The sequence below is a fragment of the Oncorhynchus clarkii genome, chromosome 12 (genome assembly GCF_045791955.1).
Source record: "Oncorhynchus clarkii lewisi isolate Uvic-CL-2024 chromosome 12, UVic_Ocla_1.0, whole genome shotgun sequence".
Lineage (NCBI taxonomy): Eukaryota > Metazoa > Chordata > Actinopteri > Salmoniformes > Salmonidae > Oncorhynchus > Oncorhynchus clarkii.
Window position 1 is genome coordinate 91,478,429 of NC_092158.1, and position 20,544 is coordinate 91,498,972.

The 20,544-nt window shown below is 48.4% G+C and overlaps 1 protein-coding gene across 1 annotated transcript in view; it reads left to right on the forward strand.

Annotated features, from left to right (window-relative positions):
• The first annotated feature begins 3,958 nt into the window (after positions 1-3,958).
• The window catches only part of LOC139422351 (cytosolic endo-beta-N-acetylglucosaminidase-like), a 30,433-nt gene continuing 13,847 nt past the window's right edge, over positions 3,959-20,544 (forward strand). Inside the window, exons 1-8 of the mRNA XM_071173554.1 lie at positions 3,959-4,153; positions 7,022-7,101; positions 8,100-8,301; positions 8,528-8,676; positions 11,161-11,315; positions 18,126-18,274; positions 19,123-19,294; positions 20,013-20,119. Coding sequence (XP_071029655.1) covers positions 4,038-4,153; positions 7,022-7,101; positions 8,100-8,301; positions 8,528-8,676; positions 11,161-11,315; positions 18,126-18,274; positions 19,123-19,294; positions 20,013-20,119 — 1,130 coding nt within the window. The 5' untranslated portion in view covers positions 3,959-4,037. The remainder of the gene's footprint in view (positions 4,154-7,021; positions 7,102-8,099; positions 8,302-8,527; positions 8,677-11,160; positions 11,316-18,125; positions 18,275-19,122; positions 19,295-20,012; positions 20,120-20,544) is intronic.

A 20,544-nucleotide genomic window follows, 5' to 3' on the forward strand; every position in this document is an offset into this window, starting at 1 on the left:
TCTTCCATGATGCACAGACCCAACACCCCAACCTGAGAACTCTGTTCTGACACCTCTTCCATGATGCTCAGATACACCCCAACCTGAGAACTCTGTTCTGACACCTCTTCCATGATGCTCAGATACACCCCAACCTGAGAACTCTGTTCTGACACCTCTTCCATGATGCACAGACCCTACACCCCAACCTGAGAACTCTGTTCTGACACCTCTTCCATGATGCTCAGACCCTACACCCCAACCTGAGAACTCTGTTCTGACACCTCTTCCATGATGCTCAGACCCAACACCCCAACCTGAGAACTCTGTTCTGACACCTCTTCCATGATGCTCAGACCCAACACCCCAACCTGAGAACTCTGTTCTGACACCTCTTCCATGATGCTCAGACCCAACACCCCAACCTGAGAACTCTGTTCTGACACCTCTTCCATGATGCTCAGACCCAACACCCCAACCTGAGAACTCTGTTCTGACACCTCTTCCATGATGCTCAGACCCTACACCCCAACCTGAGAACTCTGTTCTGACACCTCTTCCATGATGCACAGACCCTACACCCCAACCTGAGAACTCTGTTCTGACACCTCTTCCATGATGCTCAGACCCTACACCCCAACCTGAGAACTCTGTTCTGACACCTCTTCCATGATGCACAGACCCTACACCCCAACCTGAGAACTCTGTTCTGACACCTCTTCCATGATGCACAGACCCTACACCCCAACCTGAGAACTCTGTTCTGACACCTCTTCCATGATGCACAGACCCAACACCCCAACCTGAGAACTCTGTTCTGACACCTCTTCCATGATGCACAGACCCTACACCCCAACCTGAGAACTCTGTTCTGACACCTCTTCCATGATGCACAGACCCTACACCCCAACCTGAGAACTCTGTTCTGACACCTCTTCCATGATGCACAGACCCTACACCCCAACCTGAGAACTCTGTTCTGACACCTCTTCCATGATGCACAGACCCAACACCCCAACCTGAGAACTCTGTTCTGACACCTCTTCCATGATGCTCAGATACACCCCAACCTGAGAACTCTGTTCTGACACCTCTTCCATGATGCACAGACCCAACACCCCAACCTGAGAACTCTGTTCTGACACCTCTTCCATGATGCTCAGATACACCCCAACCTGAGAACTCTGTTCTGACACCTCTTCCATGATGCTCAGATACACCCCAACCTGAGAACTCTGTTCTGACACCTCTTCCATGATGCTCAGATACACCCCAACCTGAGAACTCTGTTCTGACACCTCTTCCATGATGCACAGACCCAACACCCCAACCTGAGAACTCTGTTCTGACACCTCTTCCATGATGCACAGACCCTACACCCCAACCTGAGAACTCTGTTCTGACACCTCTTCCATGATGCTCAGACCTGACACCCCAACCTGAGAACTCTGTTCTGACACCTCTTCCATGATGCACAGACCCTACACCCCAACCTGAGAACTCTGTTCTGACACCTCTTCCATGATGCACAGACCCAACACCCCAACCTGAGAACTCTGTTCTGACACCTCTGGTCTCTTGGCCCCTCCCACCCCTACAGGAGGGCAGGTTCCGCTCAGCCCAGTCAAAGAACTTCTCTGTCCTGGCATCCCAATGGTGGAACCAGCTTCCCCCTGACGCTAGGACAGCAGAGTCCCTGCCCATCTTCTGAAAACATCTGAAACCCTACTTCTTCAAAGAGTATCTTAAATAATCCCACAGCACCACGACTCGCAGCCTCTCCTCACCCCAACCCCCGCCAAAAAAATGATTTTTATTAAAAAAAGCCTTTCTTCCCCCTCTTACTAGCTCTGACTTAGCTGATAGCTACTTTACTGAGGAGAACTGTACTTGCTGCGGCTGTGATATGTGGTTGTCTCACCTAGCTATTTTACATTGAATACGCGAACTGTACGTGGCTCTCGATGTCACTTTTATTTCACTTAGCCCTGTATTGTTGGACCTCAGAGCTTATGATCGTCACTGTACCCTGTAATTACATGGTCAACCCTGTACATGTGACTGATAAACTCTCTAATCTAATCTGATTAGAGCATCTGGGGCGGCAGCTAGCCTAGTGGTTAGAGCATCTGGGGCGGCAGGTAGCCTAGTGGTTAGAGCATCTGGGGCGGCAGGTAGCCTAGTGGTTAGAGCATCTGGGGCGGCAGCTAGCCTAGTGGTTAGAGCATCTGGGGCGGCAGCTAGCCTAGTGGTTAGAGCATCTGGGGCGGCAGGTAGCCTAGTGGTTAGAGCATCTGGGGCGGCAGCTAGCCTAGTGGTTAGAACATCTGGGGCGGCAGCTAGCCTAGTGGTTAGAGCATCTGGGGCGGCAGCTAGCCTAGTGGTTAGAACATCTGGGGCGGCAGCTAGCCTAGTGGTTAGAACATCTGGGGCGGCAGGTAGCCTAGTGGTTAGAGCATCTGGGGCGGCAGGTAGCCTAGTGGTTAGAGCATCTGGGGCGGCAGCTAGCCTAGTGGTTAGAACATCTGGGGCGGCAGGTAGCCTAGTGGTTAGAGCATCTGGGGCGGCAGGTAGCCTAGTGGTTAGAGCATCTGGGGCGGCAGGTAGCCTAGTGGTTAGAGCATCTGGGGCGGCAGGTAGCCTAGTGGTTAGAGCATCTGGGGCGGCAGCTAGCCTAGTGGTTAGAGCAGGTAGCCTAGTGGTTAGAGCATCTGGGGCGGCAGCTAGCCTAGTGGTTAGAACATCTGGGGCGGCAGCTAGCCTAGTGGTTAGAGCATCTGGGGCGGCAGCTAGCCTAGTGGTTAGAGCATCTGGGGCGGCAGCTAGCCTAGTGGTTAGAGCATCTGGGGCGGCAGCTAGCCTAGTGGTTAGAGCATCTGGGGCGGCAGCTAGCCTAGTGGTTAGAGCATCTGGGGCGGCAGCTAGCCTAGTGGTTAGAGCATCTGGGGCGGCAGGTAGCCTAGTGGTTAGAGCATCTGGGGCGGCAGCTAGCCTAGTGGTTAGAGCATCTGGGGCGGCAGGTAGCCTAGTGGTTAGAGCATTGGGCCAGTAACTGAAAGGTTGCTAGATTGAATCCCTGAGCCGACAAGGTAAAAATCTGTTGTTCTGGCACTGAACAATCAATCAATCAATCAATCAATCAATCAAATTTATTTTATATAGCCCTTCGTACATCAGCTGATATCTCAAAGTGCTGTACAGAAACCCAGCCTAAAACCCCAAACAGCAAGCAATGCAGGTGAAGAAGCACGGTGGCTAGGAAAAACTCCCTAGAAAGGCCAAAACCTAGGAAGAAACCTAGAGAGGAACCAGGCTATGTGGGGTGGCCAGTCCTCTTCTGGCTGTGCCGGGTGGAGATTATAACAAAACATGGTCAAGATGTTCAAATGTTCATAAATGACCAGCATGGTCGAATAATAATAAGGCAGAATAGTTGAAACTGGAGCAGCAGCACAGTCAGGTGGACTGGGGACAGCAAGGAGTCATCATGTCAGGTATTCCTGGGGCATGGTCCTAGGGCTCAGGTTAACCCACTGGCAGTTAACCCACTGTTCCTAGGCTGTCATTGTAAATAAGAATTTGTTCCTAACTGACTTCCCAAGTTAAATATTTTATTATTATTTTTTTTTTAATCTGGGGGGGGGGGGGGGTGCAACTCAATATTAGGAAGGTGTTCTTAATGTTTTTATACGCTGTGTTTACGTGACCTTTTGAATGACTGGCATGTCAGAATGACAAGGGGTTTATATTGCCATATAGTGGCCGGTATGAGGTCAAAAATCCACCAGAGCCAAAAGTCCATGCCGGGTTTTCTGTCCAACAGCACGACTAACGGCAGTCGCTGTCAAAAAACACCTTCCACGTGATCGCCTTATCTCAGCTGTCATTCGTTGGCCGAAACACACGCTTTGAACATCAGCACAACTGCAGCCAATCGCAGGAAACAAGGAAATGTTTCTTTCGCGCTCTGTCCCGAACATGAGCAATGCAACATTCTGCCGTTGATGCATGTTTATGTCTTCCGTTCAGTCATAGACTTCTAACTCATATTTCTCACCATGGACGGTGCATTGACTACTGAGCATCAGGAGGATGGGTCTTTGCGGAGGAGAAAGACCGAAGATGAAGGAGAGGATCAGATCGGGAGCAAGTTGTCAAAAACGGAAACCACCGGGTAACTTTTTTTGTTGACAGCTGCCACTTCGTAGGTTGTGTGGGCCTCCCTCTGGGCCGCTGATCAGTAGAGTTGTTTAAGTTCACAGAGCACACAACCCACATTTTACAGCAGCTAGAATAAACATAACGATGTAATCAATCACATGCAATGATAAATAAAATGGTTGAAAGGAATACACTACTGAATTTCAAATCCATGCTTGGCGTCACACATGGTCTCTGTTTGGTACTGTACTCTATGGTACTGTACTCTATGGTACTGTACTGTACTCTATGGACTGTACTCTATGGTACTGTACTGTACTCTATGGTACTGTACTCTATGGTACTGTTCTCTATAGTACTGTACTCTATGGTACTGTACTCTATGGACTGTACTCTATGGTACTGTACTCTATGGTACTGTACTCTATGGACTGTACTCTATGGTACTGTACTCTATGGTACTGTACTCTATGGACTGTACTCTATGGTACTGTACTGTACACTATGGTACTGTACTCTATGGACTGTACTCTATGGTACTGTACTCTATGGTACTGTACTGTACTCTATGGTACTGGACTCTATGGTACTGTACTGTACTCTATGGTACTGTACTCTATGGACTGTACTGTACTCTATAGTACTGTACTCTATGGACTGTACTCTATGGACTGTACTCTATGGTACTGTACTGTACTCTATGGTACTGTACTCTATGGACTGTACTCTATGGTACTGTACTCTATGGTACTGTACTGTACTCTATAGTACTGTACTCTATGGTACTGTACTGCACTCTATGGTACTGTACTCTATGGACTGTACTCTATGGTACTGTACTCTATGGTACTGTACTGTACTCTATAGTACTGTACTCTATGGTACTGTACTGTACTCTATGGTACTGTACTCTATGGACTGTACTGTACTCTATAGTACTGTACTCTATAGTACTGTACTGTACTCTATGGTACTGGACTCTATGGTATTGTACTGTACTCTATGGTATGGTACTGGACTCTATGGTACTGGACTCTATGGTACTGTACTGTACTCTATGGTATTGTACTGTACTCTATAGTACTGTACTCTATGGTACTGTACTGTACTCTATGGTACTGTACACTATGGTACTGTACTGTACTCTATGGTACTGTACTCTATGGTACTGTACTGTACTCTATGGTACTGAACTCTATGGTACTGTACTGTACTCTATGGTACTGTACTCTATGGTACTGTACTGTACTCTATGGTACTGGACTCTATGGTACTGTACTGTACTGTATGGTACTGTACTCTATGGTACTGTACTGTATGGTACTGTACTGTACTCTATGGTACTGGACTCTATGGTATTGTACTGGACTCTATGGTATTGTACTGTACTCTATGGTACTGGACTCTATGGTACTGTACTGTACTCTATGGTATTGTACTGTACTCTATAGTACTGTACTCTATGGTACTGTACTGTACTCTATGGTACTGTACTCTATGGTACTGTACTGTACTCTATGGTACTGTACTGTACTCTATGGTACTGAACTCTATGGTACTGTACTGTACTCTATGGTACTGTACTCTATGGTACTGTACTGTACTCTATGGTACTGGACTCTATGGTACTGTACTGTACTGTATGGTACTGTACTCTATGGTACTGTACTGTATGGTACTGTACTGTACTCTATGGTACTGGACTCTATGGTATTGTACTGTACTCTATGGTATTGTACTGTACTCTATGGTACTGGACTCTATGGTACTGTACTGTACTCTATGGTATTGTACTGTACTCTATAGTACTGTACTCTATGGTACTGTACTGTACTCTATGGTACTGTACTCTATGGTACTGTACTGTACTCTATGGTACTGTACTCTATGGTACTGTACTGTACTCTATGGTACTGAACTCTATGGTACTGTACTGTACTCTATGGTACTGTACTCTATGGTACTGTACTGTACTCTATGGTACTGTACTCTATGGTACTGTACTGTATGGTACTGTACTGTACGGTACTGTACTCTATGGTACTGTACTGTACTCTATGGTACTGTACTCTATGGTACTGTACTGTACTCTATGGTGCTGTACTCTATGGTACTGTACTCTATGGTACTGTACTGTACTCTATAGTACTGTACTCTATGGTACTGTACTGTACTCTATGGTACTGTACTCTATGGACTGTACTGTACTCTATAGTACTGTACTCTATAGTACTGTACTGTACTCTATGGTACTGGACTCTATGGTATTGTACTCTATGGTATTGTACTGTACTCTATGGTACTGGACTCTATGGTATTGTACTGTACTCTATGGTACTGTACTCTATGGTACTGTACTGTACTCTATGGTACTGAACTCTATGGTACTGTACTGTACTCTATGGTACTGTACTCTATGGTACTGTACTGTACTCTATGGTACTGGACTCTATGGTACTGTACTGTACTGTATGGTACTGTACTCTATGGTACTGTACTGTATAGTACTGTACTGTACTCTATGGTACTGTACTCTATGGTACTGTACTCTATGGTACTGTACTGTACTCTATGGTACTGTACTGTAATCTATGGTACTGTATGGTACTGTACTGTATGGTACTGTACTCTCTGGTACTGTACTGTACTCTATGGTGCTGTACTCTATGGTACTGTACTCTATGGTACTGTACTGTAATCTATGGTACTGTATGGTACTGTACTGTATGGTACTGTACTCTCTGGTACTGTACTGTACTCTATGGTGCTGTACTCTATGGTACTGTACTCTATGGTACTGTATGGTACTGTACTGTATGGTACTGTACTGTATGGTACTGTACTGTACATTCTAAATGTATTGTCATTCATATTTCACCAGTTTGGAGTCTTGCTTGGATGAGCCAGTTGAGTTGAGAAGTGTTCATGAAGTCATCAAGTATGGAGCCTCGTCTCTGCCAGGTTGGTACAGAGTATAGACTGTATAGACTGTATACAGAGTATAGACTGTATAGACTGTATACAGAGTATAGACTGTATAGACTGTATACAGAGTATAGACTGTATAGACTGTATAGACTGTATACAGAGTATAGACTGTATAGACTGTATACAGAGTATAGACTGTATACATAATATAGACTGTATAACAGTACAGAGTATAGACTGTATCAGAGTATAGACTGTCTAACAGTACAGAATATAGACTGTATAACAGTACATAATATAGACTGTATAGACTGTATACAGAGTATAGACTGTATAGACTGTATACAGAGTATAGACTGTATACAGAGTATAGACTTAATAACAGTACAGAGTATAGACTGTATACAGAGTATAGACTGTATAACAGTACAGAATATAGACTGTATAGACTGTATACAGAGTATAGACTGTATAACAGTACAGAATATAGACTGTATACAGAGTATAGACTGTATAACAGTACAGAATATAGACTGTATACAGAGTATAGACTGTATAACAGTACAGAATATAGACTGTATACAGAGTATAGACTGTATAGACTGTATACAGAGTATAGACTGTATAACAGTACAGAATATAGACTGTATACAGAGTATAGACTGTATAGACTGTATACAGAGTATAGACTGTATAACAGTACAGAGTATAGACTGTCTAACAGTACAGAGTATAGACTATACAGAGTATAGACTGTAGACTGTCTAACAGTACAGACAGAATATAGACTGTCTAACAGTACAGAGCCTCTGAGTTTCAGAAGGGTTTTCATCCTTAGGAAATGACAGGACAGTGGAATGATGAAATAGCTCTAACACAGGTTATAGTGATGCTGGCCCTGTTCGTTCTGCTCACCCAGTTGTTTGGTCGCCAGGCCGACCTGAAGACACAGTCATCAACTGTAATCAGTGAAAACGCAAATGTTACCTCAAGCACAAAGAACGAACCAATCTGTGCCTTTCCCTTTACAGCTAAGCACTATGACCCGGACACCACCGAGCCAATCAGCTCCGGCCTTCAGTCCCTGGAGGAGCTGTTGTCGTGGAAACGCAGCGAGGCCAACCCCTTCAACGTGGCGACGGTGCCCCTGGCCAATCGGGAGCCTTCTCTGGCCAGCACGCCGCACCGGACTCTGGTGAGTCACGACATGATGGGCGGATACCTGGATGACAGGTAGGTTGACCTCCTCACCTCTGAACTCTCACCTGTGAACAATGCACTGCCACAAGTAGACTTTGTTTGCACACTCATGACTCTTCTACGATAGGCTATTACTAAATTCTCACATAACAACGTACTCATTGTGTTGGAAGTCCCTTTTTTGTATTAAAAGTGTTTTGCTAAGTGGTACGACTAAATTCCCTCTCACCTTTGACCCCCTGACCTCTCTCCCCCTCAGGTTTCTGCAGGGAGCCGAGTCGGATGCTCCCTATGTGTTCTACCACTGGCAGTACATCGACGTCTTTAACTACTTCAGCCACAACACGGTGACCATCCCCCCGTCCGTCTGGACCAACGCCGCTCACAGACACGGAGTCATCGTCCTGGGTGAGACTCAACGGGGCCACGTCCCAAAAACCTCTCTTTCCTCCTGAACAAGTGTGTACTTGTTCACTACTCCTCACGAATGGGAAAACATTGGATTGGTATAGAGATTGGGGGGTAGAGAGGGGAGTTTTCTTTTTTATAACAGTCATTTCCTGTCAAATCCATGAAGGGAAGTGAACCAGTGCACACTTTGGGAGAAAGCAGAGATTATTGGGATTCAATAATACCCTTGTAGTTATATATCTTTTCACAGTACCGAACCGAGCCGAACCCCAGCTGTAGGGTCTAAGTGGGCCTGGTAATGTGTCGTGAAGCATGCTGAAATGCTCAAAATATTCAAGTCATCACGGTTAGGTTCATTCTGGCCGGCCCAGCAGTGTGAAAGTGGTACAGTATTACAGTATGTAGTACATTATTGGTTTCCACCAATCTGTTCTCTGCATTCACTCAGAGGAAGTGTTGTCTACCCCTCAGAGGAAGTGTTGTCTACCACTCAGAAGAAGTGTTGTCTACCACTCAGAGGAAGTGTTGTCTACCACTCAGAGGAAGTGTTGTCTACCACTCAGAGGAAGTGTTGTCTACCACTCAGAGGAAGTGTTGTCTACCACTCATAGGAAGTGTTGTCTACCACTCAGAGGAAGTGTTGTCTACCCCTCAGAGGAAGTGTTGTCTACCACTCAGAGGAAGTGTTGTCTACCACTCAGAGGAAGTGTTGTCTACCACTCAGAGGAAGTGTTGTCTACCACTCAGAGGAAGTGTTGTCTACCATTCAGAGGAAGTGTTGTCTACCACTCAGAGGAAGTGTTGTCTACCACTCAGAGGAAGTGTTGTCTACCACTCAGAGGAAGTGTTGTCTACCACTCAGAGGAAGTGTTGTCTACACTCAGAGGAAGTGTTGTCTACACTCAGAGGAAGTGTTGTCTACCACTCAGAGGAAGTGTTGTCTACCACTCAGAGGAAGTGTTGTCTACACTCAGAGGAAGTGTTGTCTACACTCAGAGGAAGTGTTGTCTACACTCAGAGGAAGTGTTGTCTACACTCAGAGGAAGTGTTGTCTACCACTCAGAGGAAGTGTTGTCTACACTCAGAGGAAGTGTTGTCTACATTCAGAGGAAGTGTTGTCTACATTCAGAGGAAGTGTTGTCTACATTCAGAGGAAGTGTTGTCTACACTCAGAGGAAGTGTTGTCTACACTCAGAGGAAGTGTTGTCTACACTCAGAGAAAGTGTTGTCTACCACTCAGAGGAAGTGTTGTCTACCACTCAGAGGAAGTGTTGTCTACACTCAGAGGAAGTGTTGTCTACACTCAGAGGAAGTGTTGTCTACACTCAGAGGAAGTGTTGTCTACACTCAGAGGAAGTGTTGTCTACCACTCAGAGGAAGTGTTGTCTACACTCAGAGGAAGTGTTGTCTACATTCAGAGGAAGTGTTGTCTACATTCAGAGGAAGTGTTGTCTACACTCAGAGGAAGTGTTGTCTACACTCAGAGGAAGTGTTGTCTACACTCAGAGGAAGTGTTGTCTACACTCAGAGGAAGTGTTGTCTACACTCAGAGAAAGTGTTGTCTACCACTCAGAGGAAGTGTTGTCTACCACTCAGAGGAAGTGTTGTCTACCACTCAGAGGAAGTGTTGTCTACCACTCAGAGGAAGTGTTGTCTACCACTCAGAGGAAGTGTTGTCTACCACTCAGAGGAAGTGTTGTCTACCACTCAGAGAAAGTGTTGTCTACCACTCAGAGGAAGTGTTGTCTACCACTCAGAGGAAGTGTTGTCTACACTCCTACTGTGTTGGAGAGACGCTCCTCTACTTTCTCAGCCAGTCGAGAGGTTTAGTTTCACTTTTAAAACCTCTATTGTTTGTGACCTTCAGACTTTAGTCTGTGGTTTTCACGTCTCACTGTGTACGTGACTGTGTGTGTGTGTCGTAGTGACTGTCTCACTGTGTACGTGACTGTGTGTGTGTGTGTCGGAGTGACTGTCTCACTGTGTACGTGACTGTGTGGGTGTGTGTGTGTGTGTGTGTGTCGGAGTGACTGTCTCACTGTGTACGTGACTGTGTGTGTGTGTGTGTGTATGTGTGTGTCGGAGTGACTGTCTCACTGTGTACGTGACTGTGTGTGTGTGTGTGTGTGTCGGAGTGACTGTCTCACTGTGTACGTGACTGTGTGTGTGTGTCGGAGTGACTGTCTCACTCAGGTCATATACAGTGAGATGTACAGAATAAGGGGTTGAACCTAACAGATGAAATTCTAATAGTTTACACAGTGTACATGAGAGAGAACACAAGCCTTCTATATCAAACAGGTTATATTCTAGGTGTTGGATTCATATCTGAAACGGTTGGAACGTTTGCCTTCTACAGTACTGATAGGGCTCACGTTGAGAATATAGGTGCCGATCTGACCGCCTCAAAGTCACACTGCTGATTGGTCTGTTTGAGTTCCACAGTGACTGATCGACGGCTGTGATTGGCTTGTTCTCCAGGCACCTTCATCACTGAGTGGACGGACGGGGGGAAGATGTGCGAGGTCTTCCTGAAAGAGGAGGAGTCTTACAGGGCCGTAGCTGATAGGCTGGTTCAGATAGCCCACTGTTACGGCTTCGATGGTTGGCTGATCAACATCGAGAACCCTCTCGGTGTGAGTTTTATAACTTTAAACAATTTGTTATTATATACTAAACTCTTTGTCTATTGCTGTGCTGTAGAGACGTTGGTTTTCATTATGTTGTGGGTGTGTTGAAAAAAGGCACTATATTCCCCCTCTATTCCCTATAACTAGTGCACTATATTCCCCCTCTATTCCCTATAACTAGTGCACTATATTCCCCTTCTATTCCCTATAATTAGTGCACGATATTCCCCCTCTATTCCCTAACAAGTGCACTATATTCCCCCTCTATTCCCTATAACTAGTGCACTATATTCCCCCTCTATTCCCTAACTAGTGCACTATATTCCCCCTCTATTCCCTATAACTAGTGCACTATATTCCCCCTCTATTCCCTAACTAGTGCACTATATTCCCCCTCTATTCCCTATAACTAGTGCACTATATTCCCCCTCTATTCCCTATAGGTAATGTGCTATATTCCCCCTCTATTCCCTATAAGTAGTGTGCTATATTCCCCCTCTATTCCCTATAACTAGTGCACTATATTCCCCCTCTATTCCCTATAACTAGTGCACTATATTCCCCCTCTATTCCCTATAACTAGTGCACTATATTCCCCCTCTATTCCCTATAAGTAGTGTGCTATATTCCCCCTCTATTCCCTATAAGTAGTGTGCTATATAGCCCCTCTATTCCCTATAAGTAGTGCACTATATTCCCCCTCTATTCCCTATAAGTAGTGTGATTGTCAGGTGCGTGAATGAGGACCCAAAAGCGAATTAACGTAAACAGAGCTTCTTTAATAACAAAACAAAACGTAGGCTCAGATGGACCGGCAGATTCCGACAGGACAGGACAAGGTTGCAGCAAACATGACGATAGTCTGGTTCAGGCATGAACAACACAAACAAGAATCCGACAAAGACAGGAGCAGAAACAGAGAGAGATATAGGGACCTAATCAGAGGGAAAAAGGGAACAGGTGGGAAAAGGGGTGAATGAGGTAGTCAGAGAAGACAAGGAACAGCTGGGGGAAAGAGGGACAGAAACGGTAACCTAGTACGACCAGCAGAGGGAGACAGGGTGAAAGGAAAGGACAGAAAGACACAACATGACAATACATGACAGTACCCCCCCACTCACCGAGCGCCTCCTGGCGCACTCGAGGAGGAAACCTGGCGGCAACGGAGGAAATCCTCGATCAGCGCACGGTCCAGCACGTCCCGAGAGGGAACCCAACTCCTCTCCTCAGGACCGTACCCCTCCCAATCTACGAGGTACTGGTGACCACGGCCCCGAGGACGCATGTCCAAAATCCTACGGACCCTGTAGATGGGTGCGCCCTCGACAAGGATGGGGGGGGGGGGGGGGAAGACGAGCGGGGGCGCGAAGAACGGGCTTGATACAGGAGACATGGAAGACCGGGTGGACGCGACGAAGGTATCGCGGAAGAAGAAGTCGAACTGCGACAGGATTAATGACCCGAGAAATACGGAACGGACCAATGAACCGCGGGGTCAACTTGCGAGAAGCCGTCTTAAGGGGAAGGTTCTGAGTGGAGAGCCAAACTCTCTGACCGCGACAATATCTAGGACTCTTAGTTCTACGCTTATTAGCAGCCCTCACAGTCTGCGTCCTATAACGGCAAAGTGCAGACCTGACCCTCTTCCAGGTGCGCTCGCAACGTTGGACAAAAGCCTGAGCGGAGGGGACGCTGGACTCGGCGAACTGAGATGAGAACAGCGGAGGCTGGTACCCGAGGCTACTCTGAAAAGGAGATAGCCCGGTCGCAGACGAAGGAAGCGAGTTGTGGGCGTATTCTGCCCAGGGGAGCTGTTCTGACCAAGACGCAGGGTTGCGAAAAGAAAGACTGCGTAAGATGCGACCAATAGTCTGATTGGCCCGTTCTGCTTGACCGTTAGACTGGGGGTGAAAGCCGGAAGAGAGACTGACGGAAGCCCCAATCAAACGGCAAAACTCCCTCCAAAATTGAGACGTGAATTGCGGACCTCTGTCCGAAACGACGTCTGACGGAAGGCCATGAATTCTGAAAACATTCTCGATGATGATTTGTGCCGTCTCTTTAGCAGAAGGAAGCTTAGCAAGGGGAATGAAATGAGCCGCCTTAGAGAACCTATCGACAACCGTAAGAATAACAGTTTTCCCCGCTGACGAAGGCAGTCCGGTGACAAAATCTAAGGCGATGTGAGACCACGGTCGAGAGGGAATGGGAAGCGGCCTGAGACGGCCGGCAGGAGGGGAGTTACCGGACTTAGTCTGCGCGCAGACCGAACAAGCAGCCACGAAACGACGCGTGTCATGCTCCCGGGTGGGCCACCAAAAACGCTGGCGAATGGAAGCAAGCGTACCCCGAACGCCAGGGTGGCCGGCTAACTTGGCAGAGTGAGCCCACTGAAGAACGGCCAGACGAGTAGGAACGGGAACGAAAAGAAGGTTCCTAGGACAAGCGCGCGGCGACGGAGTGTGAGTGAGCGCTTGCTTTACCTGCCTCTCAATTCCCCAGACAGTCAACCCGACAACACGCCCCTCAGGGAGAATCCCCTCGGGGTCAGTGGAGGCTACTGAAGAACTGAAGAGACGAGATAAAGCATCAGGCTTGGTGTTCTTAGAGCCCGGACGATAAGAAATCACGAACTCGAAACGAGCGAAAAACAGCGCCCAACGCGCCTGACGCGCATTAAGTCGTTTGGCAGAACGGATGTACTCAAGGTTCCTATGGTCAGTCCAAACGACAAAAGGAACGGTCGCCCCCTCCAACCACTGTCGCCATTCGCCTAGGGCTAACCGGATGGCGAGCAGTTCGCGGTTTCCCACATCATAGTTACGTTCCGACGGCGACAGGCGATGAGAAAAATACGCGCATGGGTGGACCTTGTCGTCAGAGAGGGAGCGCTGAGAAAGAATGGCTCCCACGCCCACCTCTGACGCGTCAACCTCGACAACGAACTGTCTAGAGACGTCAGGTGTAACAAGGATAGGAGCGGATGTAAAACGATTCTTGAGGAGATCAAAAGCTCCCTGGGCGGAAACGGACCACTTAAAGCACGTCTTGACAGAAGTAAGGGCTGTGAGAGGAGCTGCCACCTGACCGAAATTACGGATGAAACGACGATAGAAGTTCGCGAAGCCGAGAAAGCGCTGCAGCTCGACGCGTGACTTAGGGGCGGGCCAATCAATGACAGCTTGGACCTTAGCGGGATCCATCTTAATGCCTTCAGCGGAAATAACAGAACCGAGAAATGTGACGGAGGAGGCATGAAAAGTGCACTTCTCAGCCTTCACAAAAAGACAATTCTCTAAAAGGCGCTGGAGGACACGTCGAACGTGCTGAACATGAATCTGGAGTGACGGTGAAAAAATCAGGATATCGTCAAGGTAAACGAAAACAAAGATGTTCAGCATGTCTCTCAGGACATCATTGACTAATGCCTGAAAGACAGCTGGAGCGTTAGCGAGGCCGAAAGGAAGAACCCGGTATTCAAAGTGCCCTAACGGAGTGTTAAACGCCGTCTTCCACTCGTCCCCCTCCCTGATGCGCACGAGATGGTAAGCGTTACGAAGGTCCAACTTAGTGAAAAACCTGGCTCCCTGCAGGATCTCGAAGGCTGAAGACATAAGAGGAAGCGGATAACGATTCACTGTTATGTCATTCAGCCCTCGATAATCTATGCAGGGGCGCAGAGACCCGTCCTTCTTCTTGACAAAAAAAAACCCCGCTCCGGCGGGAGAGGAGGAGGGGACTATGGTACCGGCGTCAAGAGCTACAGACAAATAATCCTCGAGAGCCTTACGTTCGGGAGCCGACAGAGAGTATAGTCTACCCCGGGGGGGAGTGGTTCCCGGAAGGAGATCAATACTACAATCATACGACCGGTGTGGAGGAAGAGAGGTGGCCCTGGACCGACTGAACACCGTGCGCAGATCGTGATATTCCTCCGGCACCCCTGTCAAATCACCAGGCTCCTCCTGTGAAGAAGAGACAGAGGAAACAGGAGGGATAGCAGACATTAAACATTTCACATGACAAGAGACGTTCCAGGAGAGGATAGAATTACTAGACCAATTAATGGAAGGATTATGACAAACTAGCCAGGGATGGCCCAAAACAACAGGTGTAAAAGGTGAACGAAAAATTAAAAAAGAAATGGTTTCGCTATGATTACCAGAAACAGTGAGGGTTAAAGGTAGCGTCTCACGCTGAATCCTGGGGAGAGGACTACCATCCAGGGCGAACAAGGCCGTGGACTCCCTTAACTGTCTGAGAGGAATGTCATGTTCCCGAGCCCAGGTCTCGTCCATAAAACAGCCCTCCGCCCCAGAGTCTATTAAGGCACTGCAGGAAGCTGACGAACCGGTCCAGCGTAGATGGACCGACAAGGTAGTGCAGGATCTTGAAGGAGAGACAGGAGTAGTAGCGCTCACCAGTAGCCCTCCGCTTACTGATGAGCTCTGGCTTTTACTGGACATGAAGTGACAAAATGACCAGCAGAACCGCAATAGAGACAGAGGCGGTTGGTGATTCTCCGTTCCCTCTCCTTAGTCGAGATGCGGATACCTCCCAGCTGCATAGGCTCAGCTCCCGAGCCGGCAGAGGAAGATGGTAGTGATGCGGAGAGGGGGGCAACGGAGAACGCGAGCTCCTTTCCACGAGCTCGGTGACGAAGATCAACCCGTCGCTCAATGCGAATAGCGAGTTCAATCAAGGAATCCACGCTGGAAGGAACCTCCCGGGAGAGAATCTCATCCTTTACCTCTGCGCGGAGACCCTCCAGAAGACGAGCGAGCAAAGCCGGCTCGTTCCAGCCACTGGAGGCAGCAAGAGTGCGAAACTCAATAGAGTAGTCTGTTATGGATCGATTGCCTTGACATAGGGAAGACAGGGCCCTGGAAGCCTCCTCCCCAAAAACAGATCGATCAAAAACCCGTATCATCTCCTCCTTAAAGTCCTGATACTGGTTAGTACACTCAGCCCTTGCCTCCCAGATTGCCGTGCCCCACTCACGAGCCCGTCCAGTAAGGAGAGATATGACGTAGGCGATACGAGCAGTGCTCCTGGAGTAAGTGTTGGGCTGGAGAGAAAACACAATATCACACTGGGTGAGGAACGAGCGGCATTCAGTGGGCTCCCCAGAGTAACACGGCGGGTTATTGATTCTGGGCTCCGGAGATTCGAAAGCCCTGGAAGTGGCCGGTGGATCGAGGCGGAGATGGTGAACCTGTTCTGTGAGGTTGGAGACTTGGGTGGCCAGGGTCTCAACGGCATGTCGAGCAGCAGACAATTCCTGCTCGTGTCTGCCTAGCATCGCTCCCTGGATCTCGACGGCTGAGTGGAGAGGATCCGAAGTCGCTGGGTCCATTCTTGGTCGGATTCTTCTGTCAGGTGCGTGAATGAGGACCCAAAAGCGAATTAACGTAAACAGAGCTTCTTTAATAACAAAACAAAACGTAGGCTCAGATGGACCGGCAGATTCCGACAGGACAGGACAAGGTTGCAGCAAACATGACGATAGTCTGGTTCAGGCATGAACAACACAAACAAGAATCCGACAAAGACAGGAGCAGAAACAGAGAGAGATATAGGGACCTAATCAGAGGGAAAAAGGGAACAGGTGGGAAAAGGGGTGAATGAGGTAGTCAGAGAAGACAAGGAACAGCTGGGGGAAAGAGGGACAGAAACGGTAACCTAGTACGACCAGCAGAGGGAGACAGGGTGAAAGGAAAGGACAGAAAGACACAACATGACAATACATGACAGTGATATATTCCCCCTCTATTCCCTATAAGTAGTGTGCTATATTCCCCCTCTATTCCCTATAAGTAGTGCACTATATTCCCCCTCTATTCCCTATAAGTAGTGTGCTATATTCCCCCTCTATTCCCTATAAGTAGTGCACTATATTCCCCCTCTATTCCCTATAAGTAGTGTGCTATATTCCCCCTCTATTCCCTATAAGTAGTGTGCTATATTCCCCCTCTATTCCCTATAAGTAGTGCCCTATATAGTGAATACGGTGCCATTGGGGACACAGCCAGTCTTTACACCTCTTCACCTGTAGACACTTGTTTACTTCTGAAAGGAGTGTACATGCTAAAGCAGTATGGTAGAAACAGTAATGTGCTATATTCCCCCTCTATTCCCTATAACTAGTGCACTATATTCCCCCTCTATTCCCTATAACTAGTGCACTATATTCCCCCTCTATTCCCTATAACTAGTGCATTATATTCCCCCTCTATTCCCTATAACTAGTGCACTATATTCCCCTTCTATTCCCTATAATTAGTGCACTATATTCCCCCTCTATTCCCTATAACTAGTGCACTATATTCCCCCTCTATTCCCTATAACTAGTGCATTATATTCCCCCTCTATTCCCTATAACTAGTGCACTATATTCCCCTTCTATTCCCTATAATTAGTGCACTATATTCTCCCTCTATTCCCTATAACTAGTGCACTATATTCCCCCTCTATTCCCTATAACTAGTGCATTACATACAGGTTGTACTGGCTAAAGCAGTATGGTAGAAACAGCAATAATGACCTCATCAGTTGTCTGCACACTGTGCTGAACCCAGAACGTCAACAATGACAAGTCTCCTTTAGGTCGACAGCCTCCCTGCTATCTGCTGTCCTACAGTATACTTACTGACCTATATTACTGCGCTGCCACGTACAATATGACAACAGTGCAGCCTTAATGGGTCGTGGTCTAAAGTAGTGGACTAGGAGACAGAGGGGGCCATTTGGGAAACACGTTGATGATTGATAACGTGTATGTTCCCTGCCCTCCGTCTCCTCCTCTCGTGTAATTAGGAGACGGCTGTGAAGAACACTCCTCTGTTTCTACGTTATCTGACGGACCAGATGCACGAGAGAGTCCCTGGTAGTATGGTGTTGTGGTATGACTCTGTTCTGGAGAACGGACAGCTCAAATGGCAGAATGAACTCAACCCATCCAACAGGTAGGTGGACGGGGGAGAGAAGGTGAGGGAGGGGGGAGAGGAGGTGAGGGAGGGGGGAGAGGAGGTGAGGGAGGGGGGAGGGAGTGGAAAATGTGGATAGGGAAGATAAGGAGATCTTTTACACCTCTCTCTCTCCACTCCCCACTTCACCTCTCTCTCTCTCTCCACTCCCCCCTTCACCTCTCTCTCTCCACTCCCCACTTCACCTCTCTCTCTCTCTCCACTCCCCCCTTCACCTCTCTCTCTCCACTTCCCCCTTCACCTCTCTCTCTCCACTCCCCCCTTCACCTCTCTCCACTCCCCCCTTCACCTCTCTCTCTCTCTCTCTCCACTCCCCCTTCACCTCTCTCTCTCTCTCTCCACTCCCCCTTCACCTCTCTCTCTCTCTCTCCACTCCCCCCTTCACCTCTCTCTCTCTCTCCACTCCCCCCTTCACCTCTCTCTCTCTCTCCACTCCCCCCTTCACCTCTCTCTCTCTCTCCACTCCCCCCTTCACCTCTCTCTCTCTCCACTCCCCCCTTCACCTCTCTCTCCACTCCCCCCTTCACCTCTCTCTCTCTCTCCACTCCCCCCTTCACCTCTCTCTCTCTCTCCACTCCCCCCTTCACCTCTCTCTCTCTCTCCACTCCCCCCTTCACCTCTCTCTCTCTCTCCACTCCCCCCTTCACCTCTCTCTCTCTCTCCACTCCCCCCTTCACCTCTCTCTCTCTCTCCACTCCCCCCTTCACCTCTCTCTCTCTCCACTCCCCCCTTCACCTCTCTCTCTCTCTCCACTCCCCCCTTCACCTCTCTCTCTCTCTCCACTCCCCCCTTCACCTCTCTCTCTCTCCACTCCCCACCTCTCTCAGAGTGTTTTTCTCAGCGTGTGATGGTATCTTCACCAACTATAACTGGACAGAGCAGAACCTGGAGGGAATGAAGGCCTACTCAGCTGCTCAGGGCCGGCTGGCGGACATCTTTGTTGGGGTGGACGTGTTCGCCAGGGGAGAGGTGGTGGGGGGGAAGCTGGAGACTAATAAGGTTAGAACTGGGAGGGGGAGGGTCGGAGGGGGAGGGTTGGAGGGGGAGGGTAGGAGGGGGAGGGTAGGGAGATGGAGACTAATACGGTTAGAACTGGGAGGGGAGGGTAGGAGGGGGAGGGTAGGTGGGGGAGGGTAGGAGGGGGAGGGTAGGGAGATGGAGACTAATACGGTTAGAACTGGGAGGGGAGGGTAGGAGGGGGAGGGTAGGTGGGGGAGGGTAGGGAGATGGAGACTAATACGGTTAGAACTGGGAGGGTCGGAGGGGGAGAGTAGGAGGGGGAGGGTAGGAGGGGGAGGGTAGGGAGATGGAGACTAATACGGTTAGAACTGGGAGGGGAGGGTAGGAGGGGGAGGGTAGGAGGGGGAGGGTAGGTGGGGGAGGGTAGGTGGGGGAGGGTAGGTGGGGGAGGGTAGGAGGGGGAGGGTAGGGAGATGGTGGGAGAAGGGTGTCAGTGTGTCAGTACTTAGTCACAGGTACGTGTGTGTCTTCTTAAAGAAGTGGAGTTTATTTATGTTGTGTGTGTCTCTCTGTGTGTGTGTGTGTGTGTGTGTGTGTGTGTGTGTGTGTGTGTGTGTGTGTGTGTGTGTGTGTGTGTGTGTGTGTGTGTGTGTGTGTGTGTGTGTGTGTGTGTGTGTGTGTGTGTGTGTGTGTGTGATCATAAAGTGGTGTGTGCTCGTAACAACATATAAACACCAGTCCCTCCCTCCCTCCCCAGGCTCTGGAGATGATTCGTAAACATGACTTCTCCACGGCCATCTTTGCTCCAGGCTGGGTGTACGAGTCCATCCCAGACAAGAATGACTTCAGGAAGGAACAGGACAAGTGAGATGAACTTATGCTGCTTTTACTGTCTAATGTAGCGCTGTGGTTGTTCTGTCTAGTGTAGCGCTGTGGTTGTTCTGTCTAGTGTAGCGCTGTGGTTGTTCTGTCTAGTGTAGCGCTGTGGTTGTTCTGTCTAGTGTAGCGCTGTGGTTGTTTTGGGGATTTTGTCTGATGTAGTGTGATGTTAAATCCCACACCTTAAATGCCTCTGGGAAATATGAAGTGATGCTGTCTATCTAAGGACTTTAGATGAGTACAAGGCATGTAGCTAACACCTGGCGCTAACATCTGGCGCTAACACCTGGCGCTAACACCTGGCGCTAACATCTGATGCTAACATCTGGCGCTAACATCTGGCGCTAACATCTGATGCCATGTTTGTTAACAGGGTCCCTGGACCCTGTTGAATAAACTAATAAAATAGA